Here is a 23,628-nt window from a genome sequence, read left to right as displayed (position 1 = left end):
CAACAATTATACATTTTGTACCTAACAGATTAGAGTGCCATACCTCAAGATCTGACATACAATGCTTTGTTTAAGAATTATGCACTGATGAGTGCTGAATGTTCCTACCCACTATCAGCAGCAGATACTGTATATTAGTATGTATGTATGTATGTATATGTAGTTACATGTTTAGTAGTGTATGTACAGTAGAAGACACTGTATACTTAAAAAGGAAGTGCATAATCGTTTCTGTACTTCCTATACAATACAGTTGTACTGTGTATAAAGATTGTACCTTGTAAATTTCTCTCTCTCTCTCTCTCTCTCTCTCTCTCTCTCTCTCTCTCTCTCTCTCTCTCTCTCTCTCTCTGATTTACAGTAACTATAGTGGTATATTGCAGTGCTGTAATTAGTTTCTACACACCTGGGAAATAATTTTAAATAACTGCACAGTAAAGGAAATTGAGTAGGCTAGTTTGATTCTTCAGAACAATCAATATTTGCTCCATAGTTGGTTTTCAGATCATGTACAGTGTTTGTCCTGATACACTCCTTCAGCAATTTTTTTACTTAAAAGTGTGTGGTGAGCAAAAAAGTGGATAAGTGAGATGTTAATTATACTCTTCACGTTTTGAACTTTTGAAGTACCGTGCCTCCTAATCAGTGTATGCGTAAGATAAATTTTGATCATGTTTTATGATTTTAATCAAATGTCATGGATTAATAAGTAAAGTTTCATTTGTAAAAGGATTATAATAGGGCTGTTAGAAATAAGATGTAATTTACTGTTCAGTTTGATCTTTAGCTTGATTATTTGAAGATGGTACAGTGTCTCCTTTACAGCTGAACACCTAGTAGCAAAATCAGGGTATTGTGAAGGTTATAGACATTGAGCAAGGCTAGCAATGAAAGTGGTAAAATAACTTAATTTATGAAAATAGGAACAAATAGTCAAGACTGTGTCCAAGAAAAATGCTGTAAATTTCATTGCGTACCAGATTTTTGTAAATGAAAGAGTATTTGGAAATAATAATTCCCAAAGTTTTAAGCATTTCTGTGATTATTAGTGAATGGATTAAATGGTTTGGTGTATAGATATATTGACAGGAATTGTGTGCTAAAGTGTTGTTGCATTGTCAAGTAGATTATTACCAAAAAATTTTTAATTTCTTTAACCTCTTTATCAGATTATTAATGACCCTTTGGTATTCAGCCTAGCGTACTTTTTTTTGTTTATAAAGAAATTTAACAAGTTTTCTGTAGATATTTATTACAGTTGCTTTTTATCAGGTACTGGTGAACACATTGACAATTTCGAAGAATTCAAAACTAAGCCTTTTATATCAAAATTGTTGGGCATGGGTGACATCGAAGGTCTCATTGAAAAGGTAAAGTGAACTCTTAACAATTTTATAAGGTGTTTGTGTACAGAGCATTATTTTTTATATTTAAGATTATAAAATGGCCCATCCTTATCTTTAGATTACATGCAAAACTCTGCAGTACTATACTTAATTCTTTCAAGTCTTGTCTTTATTAAATGAAATTGATGTAACTGGTAGTTCATCCCCATCTAACGTATGACACCTTTATAAAAACTTAGAAGTTTTATGAGCTTTGGGTAGATTTTAAAAAAGATGCTCACATGTAAATGTTTGATTACTCTGCTTGAATACGTTGTGGCATTTATGCAAGGCAATAGTAACAGACTGTGAAAAGTAAAACCCTATCAAAAGTAATATCTGACCATGTTATTGATCTTAGTTGTTATTCATATTACATAGCCCTCTAAAGTAAGAAGGACAGCTTGAGCTGCTAATCCCATAGGAAGATGTGACTAAAGTCTTGCAAAGGTGTGTTGGTGCAGTACAGTATGAAATCTACAAAAATCATGTTTTATATAAGTAACTTACCAAGTAAAATTACATAGCTGTGGTTTCTAACTAGCATGGCAGCTTAATTTCAAAATTCGCAGTAGCACTTCGTTTAGTGTAGGTGACCAGTCCCGCCCACTAATGGGAATTAGGAACGACTTAGCAGACAACTTCATTCTATTTTTGCTGTGCTTGATGTAAACATCGAGTACCTGCAGCAGCTTTGTTCATTATTTTCTGGTTGTACTGTATAACTGGATTTCGGTGAAGTATTGCTGTTTATTTCGAGTACCCTTCAAGCTGAAAGCTTTCAGGATCAGTTTTTTCTTTTGTTATTTTTAAGTTGATTCAAGTTAATCATCTTTTTCCACTACTGTAGCGAATTTGCATCAAGATTAAACATCGTCTTATCACACTTTCCTTTGCAGAACTGAAGAAGTGTAAGGGCAGGAATGTAGTAGGAGAGAATATTTGCATGGTCCCTGCGCAAGGATTACACACAAATTGTGAAGCGTTCCACATTTTTTAGCACCAACCTGGCTTCCAGCTCACCTGGTGCCAGCTCATACCACGAGCACCCAGGAGCGCCCACCAGCTCCCGAGCTACTAGCTCACCTGGTGCCAACTACAGCCTGGCGCCAGCCCACCTAGTGCCCAGCGCCAGCTCTTGCATCCATTTTTTCTCTCCTGCTACTAGCCCTCCTGCCTTTTATCCACTTGCTCCTGTGCCTGGCTCCCTCATGTCCTTCCCGTGCCACTGCCAGTCTTGTGTCAAGGTTAACAGAAAATTAACTTTTATTATAATAGTGAAGTGTTGTGCAGTGTAGGAGGTGATTATCTGGCCCGCCGGTTCTCCTAGACCTAAGTCAATGTCATTCTTCCCTAGTTCCTCGTTGGGCGAGTGGGTTCCGTTCTCAGCTAGCACTCTGCTGGCCACGAGTTCGAATGTCCGAGAGGCCAGTGATTGGTTCTTAGCCACGTAAAATAAATCTAATCCTTCGGGCCAGCCCTAGGAGAGCTGTTATTCAGCTCAATGGTCTGGTTAAACTAAAACTAAGGTATACTTACTTTTTTCCTTAAACCTGGGAAGTATGACAGTGACTTAGGTCTAGGAGAACCAGCGGGCCAGATAATCACCTCCTCTACTGCACAACACTTCACTGTTACAAGATTAATTTTCATACTGAAAGTCCAATGAAGGCTGGTAGGAAGTCCCCTGAGTAGTTGCCCCCTTGGTCAAACCTGTTGCACATTCCCAGTTATTGACAGACAGCCACTGAAAAGGCGTCTTGGTGTATGTGTAGTGGAGGAGGTGGCTATTCAGCCCGGTCAGATCTCCTAGACCTAAAGTCCCTACCATACTCCCCTAAACCTGGGAGGAGACATACTGGTGGTCCAAGGGAGTCCAAGGGGGTTTGCCCCCAGGTAGTTACCCCCTCAGTCGAACCTGTAATACATTCCCAGGTATCAGCAGACAGCCACCGGAAGGTGTCTTGTTGGATGTGTATTGTTAGACAGCCACTGGAAAGGTGTCTTAAGGGATGTGTAGTGTTATGATCATTCGTCAGTTGACATCTTCCTGAGCACTTGGTGGCATCCTACTAGTGTCCGGCGCCAGTTCCTGTTCTCTCGGCTCCTATTCCCGAACACCGACAATAGTTCCCCCGGCGCCAACCTACAGAGCTTCCATCATCTGCTCACATATGCCTGGCGCCAGCCTACTAGTGTCTGGCACCAGTTCCTCTGTATTACTTGGCATCCATCTTTGCTAAGAACACACTGTTGTTCTTTCTTGAGTGCCAGTCTCCGAGTGAATGCCTGGCTCCAGCTTTCAAGTGGCCGACACCAGTTCCCGATCACCAGGCACCAACTCTTCAGTATCAGACTCCCGCCTCTTAGTGCCATACAGACCACTCACAAGCGTTTTGGCTCTCTTCAGTTTGTTCCGCCTTTGCCTAGAGTTCAAAACGAGCTGATGTTGCTCCCTTTTTAGCAACAGTTATTGTCTCGGAGTCCTGTCCTTTGCAGAGAGGGACCTTTTTGTCCCAAATTTATGAGCTTGTTGAAGAAAGCTCCCACCTCTAGCATTTTCTTTGTCCTCCAAGACATCTCTCAGGGAGTTGGGAGTTTGACGTTTGTTGAAAAGGGAGCAAGACAAGTGTCATTGGACTTTCCTCCCTTTGGTGCTTCGATGGAACTAGACCTCCGTGTTGAAGATCTTGTCAAGATTTTTGAAGTAAAGTTTTTTCTTGACTGGCAGAAGGAGCATGGGCTAAGAAGATAGAGGACTCCCAAGTATTTACCAAGAGACATTGCCTCGGATTGTCTCTTGGTTCTGTCCTGTGCGGAGAGGGACAGTTGAGATGGTTTTTAGAGATTTCTGCTCTTTTCTTTGAAATCTCAAGAAGAGAGAGCTCTGGTGCTCCTTTACTAATGTGAGAGCCACACGGTCGAAATCAGTTCTGTTATTTTCATGTACAGATCTACATCACCTCTTCATCAGAACGCAGCCTTCATTGCAAGAGTCAGCTTTTTGGATGTCAGTCTTAACTCTCAGAATTTTCAGGCTTTCCATCTGCCAAGAGAATCACAGCTCCTTTCAGATGTCTGCTAATTTCTAGCCCCTTTTTTCTTCTTACTCAGAATATTAGTGTATGAGTCTACTGGGGACTTTGTCGTCCACCAGGGCGTTAGTCAAGTTAGACAGATTTCATGTGAGAGGAGGTTTGCAATTCTTCCTCTAGTTTTCGTCCAGTTCCAGGTTTTCCAGCAGACAGTAAGCACCGTAACATTTTTTTGGTTCTTCATGGCCGCTGAAGATACACGCAGATGACGGTTGCCATTCTCCACTTCCTGTCAAGCGGTAAGGAGGCTAGCTTCCTCTCAGCCTCCCTGCAGTTTTGCTGTGGTTCCATCTGTCACTTCCTCAGTCCGACTTCCTTTGGAATGGTGATGCCTTCTCTCCTGAGTATTCTTTTGTTGAAAGACTTTACCTGGGCTCCAAGCAAGAAGAGAAAGTGCCATGAACCCTCTCAAACCAGCACTTTGTAGTGGCACCCTTTCCCAAATGCCTGGGATTAACTGCTGAGCTCCTGACCCCATTCCTGAATGCCCGACACCTGTTCCAGATTGCTCGGCGCTATCTAGCCAGTACTTGGTTCCCGCTGCTGATTGTTTAGTGCCCCTCACGGACTATTTTTTCTGTTTAGAGGATTGTGTCTGATGGCAGAAGAATTTGTCACGCCTGGTTTTGGACAAAGACACTACTTCCTGTGCCAGGCTTTTGTGTCTCACGTGGACTTTTCAAGCTTTTTATAAGTGTACCAGATATTAGTTTCTGCCACGTACAGTTCCGCATGTGTTTTCGGTCTGTGCGAGGTGTCGTCAAGTGCACACAAGGCATTATCAAGTCCAAATAAGAAGTTGAGCCAGCTTGGATCTCCATGTGTCTGCACAGCTGTCAAGATTCAGCAGGGTCAGCAACAAGTCTGCACAGTTGTCTGTGAGTCTGTACAATGGTCTGCAAGTTCACTCGGTTGCTTGCTAGTCCACAGGTTCGTCAGTGACCCTGCATGGCCCACAGCCCCCTTTTTCTCTTCGAATAGAGAATGAAGTTCAAGACGATGGCGAACCAGACAGTCCTGTCATCCATTCTCCAGGGCGATTGGATGGAGACCTTGGCTATGCATGATACTTCTTTCTATGCCCACGTCCGGACTTCAGAGAGTATCTCAGGTCCTTCTTACAAGACAGGATCTTCCAGTTCAGTGATCTAGGCTTTGGTCTCTACGGCACAAGTCTTCTCTCGAGTCCTCACTCCTCTTACATCTGATTTAATTTTCTGGCCATGAACATCAGTTTTTCCTGGTCGTCTGACTTCTTTGATTCCCTTTGAAAGAAAATGCTCGAAGGTTTTAAACACAAGACCAACTGGGACAGGGAAGCACAGCCAGGCACCATCGTTTTTTCCCAAAGCCCCAGATTTAAGTCAGACCTGCAGTGGTGGCTGTCTGAACTAACTTTTGGAAGGGAAGTTCCTTCTTCCTCTGAGACTAGACTTAGACTTCTTCGCAATCCCTTGATCTAGGTTGGGTGAGCCCACTTGGGGAACCTGGAAATTTCCGGGACGTGTCCTTGGAAGAACGGAGCCTTCACATCTATGTCAGGGAGCAGAAAGTGATTTGCTTAGGGCTTCAGTGCTTCTTGACCCTAGTTAACTCCTAGACAGTGGTAATCCATTTAGACTAACGTTTATTACATTAGCAAGGACACTCTCTCTCTTTCATCTTTTCTCCACCAAACAACTAGAGAACTTCTACTGTGGATGATCAAAATCAAGTTTTTTATTCTCTCAATTTATTCAGGCCAACTAGTAAGTTCTAGCAGACGAACTGAGCCGTCAGAAGCTTGTTCTTACCACCGAGTGGACCTTGAATCCCCTGGTGTGTCGGGATCTGTGGAATCTATGGGGCAAGCCGACTTTGGACCTGTTTGCCACCTTGAGGAACCTTCATCTTCCTCTCTTTTGTTCTCCAGCCTTCATTGTCCTCTCTTTTGTTCTCCAGCCCCAGACCCTCTAGCATGGGCAGCAGACTGCATGCTGCAAGTTCGGTCCAGTTTGGACACCTACATCTTTCCTTCCATCAACATAGTCAAGGAAGTGCTGAATGAGTTTCAGGTTCATCGCAGCATTATGATGACCCTCATAGCCCCATTCTGACCCATGAAATGATGATTTCTGAACCTGCCACGGTTGTTGGTGGACTCTTCAAGACTCCTTCCCCGAACCGTGTCTACTCAGTCAACCTCCCTTCTACCACCAAGGGTGGCTTGCTCTTGTCCAGACGGGCCTCAGACTGTCCAGAAGCTTGTCAGAACGAAGGGGTTTTTCTAGACGTACTATAGGGACTATCGCAAATGCAGACGTCGATCTTCTAGCTCCGTCTACAAGAATAAGAGAGCGATTTTCCGTAGCTGGTGTCTCAGACTCTACGTCACTCCTTTTGAGACATCTGTGACCTGAATTAAGGATTGCCTCTGTTATCTGAGGAGATCTAGAATCTCTCGTATTCCTCCTTTAACCCCTTACCAGACGAACCTGAGATATCTTGTGATCAGTGTTCTAAAAATTTTGGACTTACCACGAGATATCTCGTAAAAAAGTTAAATGCTAATATAGGACTAATACGAGATGTCTCATGATCCACAGTGTTGTTTTAAGGCTTCCTCGAGATCTCTTTTGCTATATCATACATTTGGCAGTGGTACTTGCTGCAGGAAGTCATGAGTTATCGAGAATGACTTTTTTGTTTTTTTCGCACCGACTATACGTCATTAGTAGCACTTCCTTGGCCATCCTGGTCGTGTATTTGTTTGTTTTTTGCTTCTTTTTGCCTGTTTTTATGTAAGTTTGGTTGTTTTATTTAACATTTTAGATACTTTAAATGTTATACTATTGATTTATTACATTGATGTCATGTCTTTTGTTAGTCTCTTGACCATTTTGAGATACGTCAAGTATCATTTTTTTTTTCTTTTACGCCGAGTACGCACTATTACCAGCTCTCCAGTGGTGACTGAGAATCTGTTTGTTTTGTTTCGTCTTTTCGACTGTTTTTAGGCAAGTTTGGTTGTTTTATTTGTCATTTTATACTGTTTATATAATATAGTATTGATTTATTACATTGATGTCATGTTATTTGTTAGTCTCTTGACTTTATTTATTTATTTATTATTTTAGCCCAGTTATGGCAAGTTACCATGACAACAGTGATACTGAAGAATCATTTACTGATCTTGAAACGTCTATTTTCAAAATTACTAAAATTAAGCATACGAGATATCTCGTGATAGACCAAAATAAGTATAAAAAGGTATCAAATTGAGTTTCTAAAAATCACTATTTTACATAAAATAATCATAATTTTATGTTGAAATTAAGAAGTATAGTGTCTAAACAAATTATATTTTCAATTAATTAAATAAAATAATTGGAATCTTTTTTGACACATTATATTAAAAAATACCTCCTTTAAGGGGTTAATGGGTGTCGAGCTACATTTAACTCAGGTTTTAAGCAACTTCATCGAGTCCTTCAACTAGTCCAAGCAAGGAAGGAAATCTGGTCTCCTGGAACCTGGACGTAGTGTTGAAGTGACTGACAGGTCTCTCTTTTGATTTACTACACTCCTCTTCTCGGAAAAGACATTACCTGGAAGGCTATCTTTTTGGTGACCTTGGTTTCTGCTAAAATGTTTTAGTGAGATCCAAGCCATCATTCCAGAGTAGGTCTTTTTCACAAGGAGACACGGTTTGCTCGTTTACCCTTGGATTTTAGCCAAGAACAGAGACCTATCCAAGACCTGGATCCGTTCTTTCTCCTTCAAGAACCTAATGGACATCCTTGGCTCTGAGAAGGAATAGAGAGCCCTCTGTCCAGCTGGAGTTTTCAAGTATTACTTGAGCAGGACTGGAAGAGCAGAGGGCCATCCATAATGTATAGTGTTCTGGCAAGGACTCATTTCGTTCTCTGGCTAAGAGCACATTGTCCTTCATCCTAAATGGACTTTATTTCTGAGACCTATCTTAGATTCAGGAGAGCATTTTGCCTACTTTAAGTGAAAGCTAAGGATGTCAAAGCAGCTGCTACCTCATTAGCTTGCAGGCGCAATTTGTCCCTTACAGTACTTCCATTTAGCAATCAACCTACTTGAAGTGTAATCGATCTTCACTTCTGACTATTTTTAATGGAAATTAAAAAAAGTGTTGAAATTTTGCAGTACCTTGCGACCATTATTAGTAGCTGGCATGGTATCGTAGGAAGAAGCATAGGATTTCCTCCTACTACCTCATCACCTTGTGGTAAGGCAGGTATTTGGGGGCCTGGGGTACAATGTACCTGGAGCACCCACCACTCTCATTGGACAGGCTGTTGTCTTATTTCAGTGTAGGTGACAGTATTGTCTAGTTGTTTTTATTTTGGTACTGCGCCCAGGGCAAGGGCACCTATTGATGCTTTGCTAGCCCTTGGAATACTCCTTAGCTCCAAAGCTCCCCTTAAGTAGAGGCGCTCCACAGCTGTACCACCACGTCGCTACAGGTTAAGATGAGCACCAACCAGAGGCAGTATTCTCCTATACAGTAGCTCTCTTAACTGATAAGGAAATGACAAGCATTGTTTTCAATGTGGAATCAGCTATGTAATTACTTGGTAAGTTACGCATATAAAAATGACATTTTTATAATAAAGTAAACTTTTATATATACTTACAAAGTAATTACAAAATCAGAGCCCACCCTCCTCCCCTCTGATGGACATAAGACACAAACAGAGTGAGGTTGTTTGCTAAGTTGTTCCTAGTATTCCTTTTAGTGGGTGGGACTGGTCACCTACACTAAACAATCGAAGTGCTACTGTGAATTTTGAATTTAAGCTGCCATGCTAGTTAGAAACTATAGCTGTGTAATTACTTGGTAAGTATATATAAAACTTTATTTTATTTAAAAAATGTCATTTTATTTTTTAATTCTTTACTTGCCTAACAAACAGTAAGGCAGATACTAGTTAACCTTGTGAAAGTTTTATTTCAGAAGGATGGAACAAAGTTTTATTTTAGAAGGATTGTAGGTTCCATCCAATCCTATGAAAGTGCTAAATGATTTTACCATAAGTATAACTGCTCCTGATTAAATCTTAATTGAATATTTTACATGTAAGTGACCAATATGGCTAACCTAGATATATTTTCACTCAAAGCTTATGGTAAATATCTTGTATTGTCCTTAAATCAAGTGCTTCAGCCACTAGAAAATGGCTGTTTGGTAGAGTTTTTGTATGAGATTAAGCAGATGGTCCAAGGAAAAAATATTTTAATTTAGTTCTTGAAAAAATTCTTCAACCCTAAAATTAATTTTGTTTCTTTAGTCATAGTGGCTTAGTAATTCTGCTGTGCAGTTTCCTAATTTTTTTTTATAAATGAAACCTTCACACAAATGTTCATTGTTATTGTTTTTATTACCAGAGGCACATGTACCTAAAATGGTGAACACTTATGGGTTATGGGTATAAAAAACCTGTTATAGATGCATTCTTTCTTAAAATAAATGCATCTCATCTGGTTGTCAACTGAATATCAGTTATGCATAAAAACTTGCCGTCAAATCACTTGCCATAATTCATTAATAACTTATGTGAAAGTAATCTTAAAATGTATATATAGTGTTGACCAAATGTCAGGTATTGCTACTAATTCATCGTGATTCAATGCTTAACACTAAATCTGCATGATTCAGATGATAATTAATTAGTGCTAATATTTTTATGCTTTAATTTTTAGGGTCTCAGCAATGTACCATCAGTTTTATCTCATTATAAAAATAGCACATATGCTGTAATATTTGTTTCTATAATGTTCTCAGCAACATATTCTTTATTAGTAATGGAAATCAATATGTTACTGAGGTAAAAATGTTTTCCCTTTCTTTTGATTTTTTTAGCTGACTGTCAGATCTTAAATTTCATTGAATGTCTTCTATCTTGTAGTTTCAGAGTTCATGCAAAGCAATATTAATTTTTATCTCAGTTTTCAAGTTCTTAGTAAAATCAATAACTTACATTAGAGGAATTAATACTTTTGAGGTAGAAATACCCTTTAAATTAGATGTATGCATCAACAATAAAAGTTTAAAAGTTTGTTATGTACGTTGATATCTGTGTAAAATGCATTTCTTTTTATTAGGTAAATGATTTGAAACTTGAAGACAATGAAGCTCTTATCAAGAAATTGCAGCATGGCCATTTCACGTTGCGTGACATGTACGAACAGTTTCAGAATGTAAGAAAAATGGGTCCCATGTCTCAAATTATGGTAAGTTTTTTACTTCTCTTTCATTTTCCACATTATGATTCAGTCTTTACATTTAGTAGGCATTAGGATAGAAAAATAAAGTTTACTGTAAAATGTAAAAAGCACTAGGGATAATTTCTCCATTCTTCTTTGATAAGAAAAATATTTAGCTGTCTCATAGATTACCAATAAACTTATTAGAATTTGGATAGTCTTCTTACGATTTAGTGACTCTGTTCTACCTGGTAGGGGAAATCTGTTATGTTCAATTCTTACAGTTTGATGACTATCTGGTGGTGGCTTTAGAAGTGCTGTGATTTATGGTTCACGTGAGGTTGGATTAAGCATCAATCTTTTATTTCTCAAATGTAGAAGAAATTATCCAGTTGGAACATTTTATGTCAGATGCTAGGTATTTAAAAAAAATGTGATATAGAAAAGTGCAGTTTAACCTCTTCATAAAAGTAGTAATGTAGGATTCACACTGACATCATTCACATGAAAAGAAGTTTGCTTTATGCCTTAGGATTGTTACACAAGTTCCTGGTAAATCTTTCGGGGAAACCACTTCCAGTGGTTGAAGTGCATGGCACACTGCCCTGTATTTAAACTGAAGATGATACAAATTGTTCTTTGAAGCTTCCACTGGATCCTCAGCTGTCTTGGTTCCTGTCTCTGCTTTTTCGTCCATTCTGTATTTATTTTTAAATCCCACAGAGCCATCCAAAGTCTATAATTTTACTGTGTTTTCACCATTCAGTTAAGAACGAACCCTCCATGCTAGTGCTTTGAAAGATTAGAAGTATGACTTTGTGATTTCAATAATAATTTTTGTAGAAATAAAAATATTGTATTGGAAAATCTTGCAATTACCAGGTGCTTGCTTCATAACAGCAGTCTATCAGTGTGACCTGGGTTCAGTTTTCCTTTAGCTTTTTAAAGCTTCAAGTTTGTTGGTGAACTTTCATTTTGTTCATTGTGGTAGGTTGTGACTTAAATTCTTGTAAATCTGTAGCTCTTGCAGCTATTTTATTGAAACTGAAAATCTTTTCATATAAGAACCTGTTTTAAACCTTTGTGAAATCCATTTGTTTATTTTATAAATTAGAAAAAATATGCTTTTCCTTTTAGGGCATGCTTCCTGGTTTTAGCACAGACTTCCTTACAAAAGGTGGTGAGCAAGAAAGCATGGCACGACTTAAGAGGCTCATGACAATTATGGACAGCATGACAGATAAGGGTAACTAGATTTTACGTTTGCTTCTTATTGTATTGTCCTAATGGTAATTATTTTTTAATACCATGTGTTTGTTAAAAGTCTTTTAAGGACCCCTTTGAATTGTTTGATAGATTTCTAATAACTCTGTAAAGAGTATTGTTCAGATATTGTTATTTAAATAAATTTTTATGGATAAAATGACTTACTCAGTAGAATGAGGTTGAATAGGATTTAAAACACACAATCCCATTCAAGATGCATTGGGTATCATGTCATTTTGGATAACTAATGGTTGCTACAGTTGGCTTTAGTAAAACCTCAAAAGATCCGGACTAGTTGGAGGGAGGGGAGAACCCCTGGCTAGATCTTTGAAAGAAACAGATCTTTGGGAAGTTACATTTTTGTACAAAAGACTAGAAGTGACTACCCTATAATCATCAGAATGCAAACCAGGATGAACGGACCAATTTGGGTACTAGTACATCCCCTTGATAGCCAGTTAAGATACAAGCTCTTTAAAATAGTCATGTGTCACAATACACGGTACAGTCGACCTAGAAAATCCATTGTTCAGTGGTCTGGGAACTCCCATGGTCCGGGACATTTTATAATCAGCCGCCATTAGTTCTTGAGCGGCTACGAGGGCAGTGCCACACATTTCAGTTTTTGGATTGTTTTGGATTTCTGAACTGAATCTTGCTCCATAAATATACAAGCACAGTTTATTTCCAACGAAAACATTCTGCGAAACTCAAAAATATACTGTATAGGATAAAAAAGAACCATAATTTGCATTTACAGACGCTCCTCTGCTTACGAACTTTCAAGTTACAAACTTTTAGAGATACTGTATGAACAACCGTGATCGTAAATTAAAAGTTGTTTGGAGTGCTCTATCTGCCATCTGTAAGTTCAGATTTTGTATTGTGCATCTTGGCCTTGTTACAATTTTTGCTGACACCCACCTGAACAGCACGGTAGCTGACGCGAATACGGCAGCATGCCGTTCCAGACTTTCATGCCTACGCAAGCTGTTAAGATATCATCACTCATCCTCTGATTAATTCTTGTGATTTTATCGCAAAATATCAAGCCCATCCTTTATCTGTCTTGGTTAATGGCAAGTGTAAAGCAAATGAAAATAATGCCAGTGGTAAAAACGTGGCAGGCTATCTCAGTGGAAACAAATGTGGCAGTTATAAAGAAATTAAAAAGTGATGAAAAAATGGTTGAGTAGCACACCATTATAATATGAATCTTTCGACTATCAGCAAAATTTTTATGAACAAAGATAGAATTATGGAACATAGGAAAAGTGCTGTTCCAGTGCAGTCAACAATTATAAGCAAGAGAAGGGGGGCGGTTGGCTGAAGAAATGGAAAAACTTTTGGGTATCTGGATGAAACACCAGAGACAAAGGTGTGTACTGAGTAGCCTCATGCTGATTCAGGAAAAAGCTGAAATCCTTTCCGATGACTTGAAGGCTAAGGCTGGTGAAAGCACTGCAGATGAAGCATTTACTGCAAGTCATGGATGGTTTCATCGCTTCAAAAACCTCGCTAACTCACATCATGTGTTGGTTACTGGTGAGGCAGCAAGCGCCGACAAAGCAGCAGCCCAAAATTTTCCCAAGATACTCAAGGAAATAATTGATAAGGAAGGTTATACCTTCAAAAAATTTTCAATATTGACAAGACAGGCCTTTTCTGGAAAATGCCAGAAAAAATGTACATCAGCTGTGAAGAGAAGACGATGCCAGGATTTAAGGCGGCGAAGGATAAACTAACTTTACTGCTAGGTGGCAGTGCACTGGGAGACTTGAAGTTAAAACCTCTCCTTGTGTATTTCACTGCAAATCCACGGGCGGGCACTGAAAAATATTACAGAAAGTTCTCTACCCTAATCTGGATGTCCAATAAAAAAGCATGGGTGACTCTTAATGTGTTTGAAGACTGTTTGTTTCATCACTTTATTCCCAAAGTCAGGTTGTACTGCCACGAGAATGGGATTCTTTTTAAGATTCTCTTAGTCTTGGATAATGCCCCTGGTCACCCACTGCACTTACGTGATTTTCAACTGGATGTTAAAATTGTATATTTACCCCCTAATGCAACTTCACTCATTCAGCTGATGGATCAAGGCTTAATAGCAGATTCAAGAAATATTACATTAGCTGTACGTACAGGCAAGCAGTGAAGGGGGTAAATGACCCAGGTGTGACCTTACGTGGCTGCGGGAAGGGTTACAACATTTACAATTGTATAAAGAATATTGATGCTGCATGGCATGAGATGAGTGACATAAACATGAATGGAGCATGGAAGGCTTTATGCCCACAGTTTGTTAATGATTTCAAAGGCTGTAATCAAGAAGTGAAAATCTACAGCTTGACTTAGGGGAAGAGGACTTTGAGGAGCTGTTTGAGAGTCATTCATTGGAGTTGACGAATGAGGGTTTAATGGAACTGGAAGAAATGTAAAGAACAGAAGAATATAAAGAAGAACTTGTTCCATTAAAGAAGTTTGAAACAAAATTGATGGCCGAGGGGTTTTCTCTTATAGAAAAAGCTTTGACCATTTTTGAGAATCAGGATCCAAATGTGGAGAGGTTCTCAAAAGTAGTAACAACTATCAATAATGCTATCCATTGTTTTCGTATCAAATACAATGGAAAGAAAATAAGAATGCAAACTTCCTTAGACCAATTCTTCAAACCAGTGCGTTCAGCCTCAACAGCGTCCCTACCTTCATTGGCTGCTTCCTCCCAAAATGAAGAAGTGATGTTAAAGAAATCCTTCCCAAAGAAAGTGGTGCCAAAGAAATCCTTCCTGAAGAAGACATTGACGACCCCCACCCTTTTAATTCCACACTGCCTCTCCTCTCATCATCCATCACGTCAAGCCTAAGACACCAGTTTTAAAGATAAGAAAAATTATTTTATTTTACTGTATTATCATCATAATTTACTTAATGTATTTAGGTTTTATATATGATTCGTATTAGTGAAGTGCTCTATAAGTTGTACTATTATCATTACAATTTAGCACTTACTGTATTTAGGTTTTATATACAGTATCATTCATATTAGTAAAGTACCGTATGCATTGACTTTGCGTATATCAAATTGTACTTATGAACAAATCAGGATATGAACAGCCATTTGGAATGTAACTAGTTCGTAAGTAGAGGAGGATCTGTATACTCGTGCATCTTCTGATTTTGTGTATCATGCGATTATTAAAATATCATCCAAAAACATGATTTCATCTCTACATCGTGTATAGTGAGAGATGTATTTTCAGTAGATTACACTATGCTAGGCTTTCTATGCCTGTCTCGGTTTCGGTATACAGTATACCATTGATAATGCATATTCGTATATCTGAGTTATCTTTTAACTAATAATTAGGCCTAGAAGCCAGAGTTCATTAGGTTAAATGTGAGTCTTCATAGATTAAATCAGGCTTACTAACATTGTGACTTGTTTAGGAATTCATTACTCTTTCTTATAATTAACAACCACTTACTACTGTGTGCAAGACACTGGCATAAACAACAGTAAGTACTGACATAAATAATCAAATCAAGAAACAACTGTTTGCCAGTGTCAGTTAGCGTAACTAACACGTTTATTAATGGTTGCATTACAGTTGTTGACCTGTTAAAAATGTGCTAATTTTCAATGGTGACTTCCCTAAATAATAATAAAATAAATCTTTATTCATCCATCATGCAACGGGGAGGAAAGTGTTATGAGAGTATGCCACTAAATGTACAGTTTTAACTGTGGCAGAAGAAACGAATAATGTAGAGGCCACAAAACATTTTGGAGGAGCTAAAAGCTATATCCGATACTGGCAAAATCACAGCTTTACTTCATTTAATTTACTGCATTTATAAATAAATGAAGTTGCATTTTAAAACTCTGCTTTGATAATTTACTTATAAAATGAATCTTCAAAATGCACATCATTTAGCAGCTAATTACTGTGATGATGTCGGTAAAATGCAATCAGCTGATTATTTTATTTATTTTAAGAATGTAAACATTAGAGATTGCAAATGGCACTTGTTTGCTATGTTCATAAATTATAATATGACAGCATAAATTATCATTATTCTTAATACAACTGTATTATTTGACTGTTGCAAATGGATATCAGTTGGTGTAACAACCTAACTTTAGAAAAACAAAAGCAGCAAATTTTAGGGTTTTGCTGAAAAAGAAAACCATAAAAGTTTGAAGTGCCAAAAAACAATGAAGGGTGTGAGGAGATTGAAATTTGACAATGTACTTATAAAGAAGTTTAAGGTTTGACTTAGCAAAGATGTAAGCATTTCCAGAGAGATGCTTGTGGAGCAGGCCAGAATTTGACTAAGGAACTAAATCTAACAAATGACTGATTATTCATAAGCTTTGTTCTACTTTTGATAACACAGAACTATATATGTGGAATGAGCTAGCAAGACATAGGGGTTTTTTAGGGGTGGTCTCTGTCACCCGGGATTTTCTGTGGTCTAGCAGTGGCCTGGTCCCAAGGGTGCCAGTTGTAAGAGGTTGGACTGTAGTAGGTGTAATTATATACAGTATATTATATTTGATGACACAAAGTTTATAGAAATATAATTAAACTGAAGGTTTATAATTAAACTAAAATTAAAATTATATAATCTAAGTAGTTTAATGCTTTGAAAGAGAAGTACAGGAATTTTTGTATCCTGCTCTGTAAATATGCATGCCATCCAGACAGATATACAGTACTATCAGTATCTGTATTAGGAAGGGCGCAGTAAGAGATTTGTTCAGTTATAGGTTCATAAAGATAATGAATAGCAACAGTAAAATCCTGCATGGCAGGGGAATATGAAAAGAAAGTAGATACTGTACTCTGGAGCAATAAAGTGTAAGATGAATCTCTCACAAAAAACTAAAAATGTAAAAGACAATAAACGTACATATTGTAGTGAAATCCCTCAAAGCAATTTCTGTATAATGTATTGAAAGTTAGAAAGGTAACTAAGTGACATGATAATAGGAGTATGTTAGATTTCAGACTGTAAACAGTAAGATATACATGCTTTGGGGATGCTATGGGCAAAACAAAATTCTTATTTTAATGTGATACGAGAATATTGATAAGAAACTCTGTTTCGCAAGAAATTGAAAACTATGTGCTTCACTTTCCTCAGTAGATAGTTGCAGCATCCTGGTGATAAAGCACTACACAATAAAAAAAAAACTGAGCAGAAAAAGGTGTTGTTTACTTTTTTTGAAAGACCTAAGAGTACTGTAATGGATTCACGGGCTCAGCCTACCGGTACCATTGCTGCCATATATGCTAAAAAAGAGATTATGATCTTCGAAATAGCCTCTGTAGGTAGAATAAAAGTTTTTCTTTGTGTATTTTTTATGCCATCACTGTACCAAGAGTGGCACTATACTATCCTGGATCAGCTATGAGAGAATACTTGATGTTGGTTAATCTATCTAATTGACCCTGGAGTGAGTGGCTGGCCCACATTTTAGTGTACGCTTTGGATTTCATAAAAAATGGTTTCTCTACCTATAATAATATTTTACAGGGGTTTAAAATTTGGAGAACTTTGGAGCCGGGCTTCTTTTCAAAAAAGAATCTCTTGCTATAAATTCAGTGTACTTCCTCACATATTTCCATAAGCTTTTGTTTTCTTCCATCTACGAATTGGTATTGTAAACTGTAGTCTTCTTGCTCTTCACAAGAAAATTTTCTTTGTAAACCAAAAGCTGTGATCAGAGAAAGGAGAGAAACGTACTGTAAAGTTTACTTTCTAACTAAGAATTACTAAGAGTAACAATGCACAAAGCTACAAGGCTTCAGTGGCAGTCTCCTATCAGAAGTTAGTTGACTAACAAAAAAGTTACATTCCTTAGATAAACCTAATGAAAACATTTTTTATATTCAGAGCTAGATAGTTTGGATGGAAACAAGTTATTCCAGAAGGAGCCAGGAAGAATACCACGCATAGCCAGAGGTGCTGGCGTTATGGAGGTTGAAGTTAAGGATCTGCTAAACCAGTATGCTAAGTTTGCCCAGATGGTTAAGAAAATGGGCGGCATGAAAGGACTATTTAAAGGTAAGCAAATTTCTGTTTGTTCATGCAACTTACCTGTCAGATATATATATAGCTGTATTCTCCGAAGTCCGACAGAATTCCAAAAACTCGCGGCACACGCAGTGGGGCCAGGTGGTTAGTACCCATTCCCGCCGCTGGGAGGCGGGTATCAGGAACCATTCCCATTTTCTATTCAGATTTTCTCTGTCGCCGGTACTGTCAACATCTGTTTTCAGTACCTCCGTCTTTGGATTTCGTAAACTCGTTATTTTCCACTTAAGTATTCTATTTGACTTTTGGTTTTTGACTTTGGATCTAATGAGTGTAAGGTGAGGCTACCGAAAGCTTTGGTAGATCCTCACAATATATGCATGAGGTGTAGGGGGCATGTTTGTTTGATAAATGATCGCTTACTTTGCCTCCCACCCTGCTAATTTTTAGTTCAGGATTTCATTCTCGCACTAATAGTGCTCCTTTTTGCATCTGGAAGATGGCTAAGAAAATAATAACTATTGCGGCGGTGCATAGATTGAGCGAGTCAAGCAAAAATGAAGAAGCAACAATAACGCCGGGTCAATCAAAGTGCACGTCGAGAAAACGGACTCGTAAGGCGGACGCTGAAGAGGATATGTCCAGTAAAGATATCGTAACTATGTTGCTACAACAAAATCAAACACTTATGGAGTTATTAAAGGAAAGGTAAGGTTTGTTTTGGAAATTGTCTATCGAGAGCAGCGGAACTAGACGAGTGACGTCACGTAGGCAAATGGCTGCCTCCTAGTAAAAAGTAAACAAACGCAACCGCGAGTTCAAACTAGCACGGTAAACGTTAAAGATGCCATAATTTACTCAGGTCAGTATCAAACTTTAGTTTTAGTCAGGGTGAGGAGATAACCTACCATAGTTTTAGTTAAAACGACGAAAATTGGTTTTTATCTCGCCGAGACTGATTTATATCTACCGGCCTAACTTAGGCCAGCCAAATTCGTATAACTAGTACTCGTAGGCTAAGCGGGAGTTAGACTTCCCAAGTAGGTAGCCTATTTCACAAGATATTGACTGGGGGGCCTTTCTGTCAAGCATGTTTTATTCGCCTCTTCAAATTTTCGAGGTTAGATTAATTAAATCATTAGCAGACGAACTAGCCTACCTAGCCCCCTCTCCTGCGCCTCTTTCGTCTTCACCGTCACCTGCTTCGTCTCTAGTAGTGCTCACCGCTCGCTGGATTGCCATCGTGACGCTCTGCTGCAGCTTGACGCCCGCAAGCAGCTATCCTAGTGTTGCGGGCAGAGGACGCTTCTGTAGCTGCTCGTCAGAAATGGACTCTCGACAGGACGCTCGGATGGACGCCTCTTTGGTTGCTCGACGTGACTCTTCAGAGCAATCAAAGACTGCGGGGAAGCGTAGATCCCATCTGCGTGTTGGTCCGCAAGGCCTTCGTTCTCCCAAGGCCTTGGGAGGCTCTCTGTTTCTCCCATTGAAGAGGGAGAAGTCTCTTGTGAGTCGGAGCCTGCAGTCCATGAGCAGCCTCCCCCTTCCTCATCTACGGACTACCAGGTGTTAGCCGGTTTTCTCAAGGACTTGTTTGGCGACAAGTTCAAACCCTCGCTCCTCTCTCTCCTCCTTCGCAGTTTGCTTCGTCCTAGAAGAGGAGAGCGCCGGGGTTTGTCAAGATGACTTCGTCTCTGGCGATGAAGAAGGCCTTCAAGAAGGTTAACACCTGGATATAGGAAAGGAAGACCCAAGGCAATTCTTCTTTTGCCCTGCCTCCGTCCAAGCTGAGCGGCAAGGCAGGTATGTGGTATGAGACCGGAGAGGACGTCAGCTCAAGAGTTCCTTCGTCATCCCAGGGAGACTTCGCTAGCTTGGTCGACGCGCCTAGAAGGTCCCTCCTGTCTGCAGGGAGAGGGGAACCAAAGTGTCCTGGACTATGTCGGAGACAGATCACCATTTGAAGGGTCTGTTTCGAACCATGGAGGTCTTCAATTTCCTGGACTGGTGTTTGGGGGCTCTAGACGTCAAGATTAGGAGTCCCGACTCGATCAGCCTGGGGGAGCTGTCCAGCGTGTTGAACTGCATGGACAAGACAGTCAGGGAGGGCTCGGAGGAACTGGCTTCCCACTTTTGTACGGGCCTCTTGAAGAAGAGGGCCTTGTTCTGTAACCTTACTGCCTACGGCCATACCACATTGGATGCACCGCGTTTCGTCCGATCAGCGAAATTAAGCAACGTTGGGTCTGGTCAGTACTTGGATGGGTGACCGCCTGGGAACACCAGATGCTGTTGGCGTCATACTTTTGCAGAGTCAGTTTCTCCATCGCAGAGGGCAGGATTGTTGTTCGCCCGTTTTGAGCTATCTCTTCCCCAGTCCTTGATCAAGGATCTCCTCCAGCTTGAAGGAGAAGGCCACTCAAGACCTCTTGGCCCACTCGTCAAGACACCCGGCAGTCCCTTTGACGTCGTTGTCGGGTCAGACCTCCAGGAGGCAGAAGCCCGTTCGTGGAGGAGCTTCTTCCTCGAGATCGTCTCCCCGAGGTAGAGGTCTTTCCAGAGGCGGAGCTCCGCCTAAAACAAAGGAGCATTAAGACCAGGAGATTGGATGGTCGCTCTGGACTTACAGGACGCTTACTTTCTCGTTCCCATACATCCCCAGTCGAGGAATTACCTGAGGTTTGTACTAGGGGGACGAGTGTTTCAATTCAGAGCTCTTTGCTTTGGGCCAAGCTCAGCTCCCATGATCTTCACGATTATCATGAGAAATGTGGCGAGATGGCTTCACTTGGCGGGTATTCGTGTCTCGCTTTACCTGGACGATTGGCTCATCCGAGCCTCTTCACAGTCAAAGTGTCTGGAGGACCTGAATGCGAATTTAGAGTTGACGAAGTCCCTAGGACTTCTAGTGAACGAAGAAAAGTCCCATCTGATCCCAACGCAGTCCATCGTCTATCTAGGGATTCAGATGGATTCAGTGGCTTTTCAAGCTTTTCCATCCCAGGAACGTCAGCAGCAATGCTTAGAAAAAGTCTCATCCTTCCTAGGGAAGGAAACATGCTCGGTGAGGGAATGGATGAGTTTGCTGGAGGACCATTTCTCGCTGGAGGAGTTTGTTTTCCTGGGAAGACTTCATCTCAGGCCGCTCCAGTTTTTCCTGGCGGAAAACTGGATAGACAAGGAGAATCTAGAGGAGACCCTGAAGATCTCTCCCGTTGTCAAGAATCACCTGAGGTGGTGGCCCGACCCCTCGAGGTTGGCAGAAGGGGTTTCTCTCGCCTTCAGAGCCTTTTAGTGTTGTTTTCTGACGCGTCCAGGGAGGGATGGGGAGCAACACTAGGAGGGAAGGAAGTGTCAGGCACCTGGAGAGGGGAACAGGTGTCCTGGCACATCAATCTCAAGGAATTAGGGGCGATCCTGCTGGCCCTTCAATCCTTCGAGCCAAGTGTCAGGCCGAGTCGTACAAGTAAATTCAGACAAAACCACAGCCCTGGCATACCTCAAGAAACAGGGAGGATCTCGTTCCCGGTCCCTGTTCGCCTGGCGAAGGAAATCCTGCTTTGGGCCCATGCGCTGGGGATCATCATCCTTACGAGGTTCGTTGCAGGAGTGGAGAATATCCGTTGGCGGACCTTTCTCAGTCGACAGCGCCAACTTCTGCCGACCGAGTGGACCCTTCAGGAGGAGGTATGTCAGGAGCTGTGGAGGTTACGGGGACGTTCCTTGGTGGATCTCTTCACGACGTCCAGGACAAAGAGGCTCCCTCTATACTGCTCTCCCGTTCTAGGTACAGGAGCAGTAGCAGTAGATGCCCTCCTCTGGGCCTGGAAGGGTTTGGATCTCTACACCTTTCCTCCCCTCAAGATTCTGGGGGAGGTAATCAGGATGTTCTCAGCGTCGGAAGGGACGAGGATGACGTTGATCGCCCCCTTTTGGCCAGCAGCAGAATGATTCACAGAGGTCTTGGCCTTCCTAGTGGACTTCCCAAGGACGCTTCCCCTGAGAGTAGATCTGCTCAGGCAGCCCCATTTCGAAAGGTACCACAAACTTCCCGCTCTGAGTCTAACTGCATTCAGACTATCAGCCGACAACAAGGATCTTCACGATCTCTTGAGATCCTTTGAGACTGTCAAGGTACCTCATTCCAGGACGCCTCCCTGGAACCTGGATGTCGTTCTGAAATTTTTAATGTCAAATACCTTCGAGCCTCTCAAGAATGTGACAAGGAAGGTTATTTTCCTAACTGCTCTGGCGACGGCAAAGAGAGTTAGTGAACTTCAGCCTGTCAGTAAACATGTAGGTTTTAGAGGCCATAATGCAGTATGTTCTCTAAGCCCTATGTTTCTTGCTAAAACGAGAACCTGTCTACCCCTTGGCCCAGGACCTTCGAGATTAAGGGTATGACGGAAATTCTCGGACAAGAACCAGAAAGAGTCCTATGTCCTGTCAGGGCTCTCAAATTTTATTTGCAGAAGACTCAGGAAAGTCGAGGTCCTTCGGACAGCCTGTGGTGCTCTTTCTAGAGGCCGGATTTGCCTCTTTCTAAGAATGCACTGGTGTTCTTTTTTAGAAGCACCATTTTAGACGCACTTTCCGACGTTCAAGACAGTGAGTTGAGTCTTTTGAAAGTTAAGGCTCACGAAGTTAGAGCCATTGCAACCTCGGTGGCTTTCCAGAAGAACATGTCCCTTAGAGATCTTCTGGGTACCACCTTCTGGCGAAGCAATTTGGTGTTCGCTTCACATTACTTACGGGACGTGAAGACGACATACGAAGACTGCTATTCGCTAGGACCATACGTTTCCGCACTCCAGATCGGCCCCATAATGCTTCTAGGCCTGGACCTCTGACGGACTCCCAGGACCAGGGAGATGGCATGTCAAAAGCCGTAAGAGGGTTACGGGGGCTTCCCACCGATCTGGCGTCCCTTCGGCAGGACCTGTTGTCGCTTCCGCAGACACAGTGTTGCGGGCAGAGAGCGATACTCATCCTATCCTTTAGAGGTTAGGAAGTATATTTTAATCTTGATTTTGTGTTTTTACGTCAGATCGGCCCCATAACGCTTCTAGGCCTGGACCTCTGTCGGACTCCCAGGACCAGGGAGAGGGCATGTCGAAAGCCGTAAGAGGGTTACGGCGGCTTCCCACCGATCTGGCGTCCCTTCGGCAGGACCTGTTGTCGCTTCTGCAGACACAGTGTTGGGGCAGAGAGCTTATACTTATCCTATCCTTTAGAGGTTAGGAAGTATATTTTAATCTTGATTTTGTGTTTTTACGCCAGATCGCCCCATAACGCTTCTAGGCCTGACCTCTGTCGGACTCCCAGGACCAGGGAGAGGGCATGTCGAAAGTCTGTAAGAAGGTTACGGGGCTTCCCACCGATCTGGCGCCCCTTCGGCAGGTCCTGTTGTCGCTTCGCAGACACAGTGTTGCGGGCAGAGAGCGATACTTATCCTATCCTTTAGAGGTTAGGAAGTATATTTTAATCTTGATTTTGTGTTTTTACGCCAGATCGCCCCATAACTCTTCTAGGCCTGGACCTCTGTCGGACTCCCAGGACCAGGGAGAGGGCAAGTCAAAAACCGCAAGAGGGTTACAGGGGGCTTCCCACCGATCTGGCGCCCC

General features: G+C 41.0%; 1 protein-coding gene and 1 pseudogene across 1 annotated transcript in view; both read left to right on the top strand.

Annotated features, from left to right (window-relative positions):
* The window catches only part of Srp54k (signal recognition particle 54k), a 62,257-nt gene extending 40,302 nt beyond the window's left edge, over positions 1 to 21,955 (top strand). The window contains exons 7-11 of the mRNA XM_067113959.1: positions 1,273 to 1,370; positions 10,595 to 10,723; positions 11,834 to 11,942; positions 17,864 to 18,034; positions 21,792 to 21,955. Coding sequence (XP_066970060.1) covers positions 1,273 to 1,370; positions 10,595 to 10,723; positions 11,834 to 11,942; positions 17,864 to 18,034; positions 21,792 to 21,955 — 671 coding nt within the window. The remainder of the gene's footprint in view (positions 1 to 1,272; positions 1,371 to 10,594; positions 10,724 to 11,833; positions 11,943 to 17,863; positions 18,035 to 21,791) is intronic.
* Positions 20,184 to 20,302, top strand: LOC136845370 (5S ribosomal RNA; annotated as a pseudogene).
* Positions 21,956 to 23,628: the final 1,673 nt, after the last annotated feature.

Source organism: Macrobrachium rosenbergii, chromosome 13, assembly GCF_040412425.1.
Source record: "Macrobrachium rosenbergii isolate ZJJX-2024 chromosome 13, ASM4041242v1, whole genome shotgun sequence".
NCBI classification, from domain to species: Eukaryota; Metazoa; Arthropoda; class Malacostraca; order Decapoda; family Palaemonidae; genus Macrobrachium; species Macrobrachium rosenbergii.
Note: the sequence above shows the minus strand (reverse complement) of the source record. Positions and strands in the feature narration are given on the sequence as shown.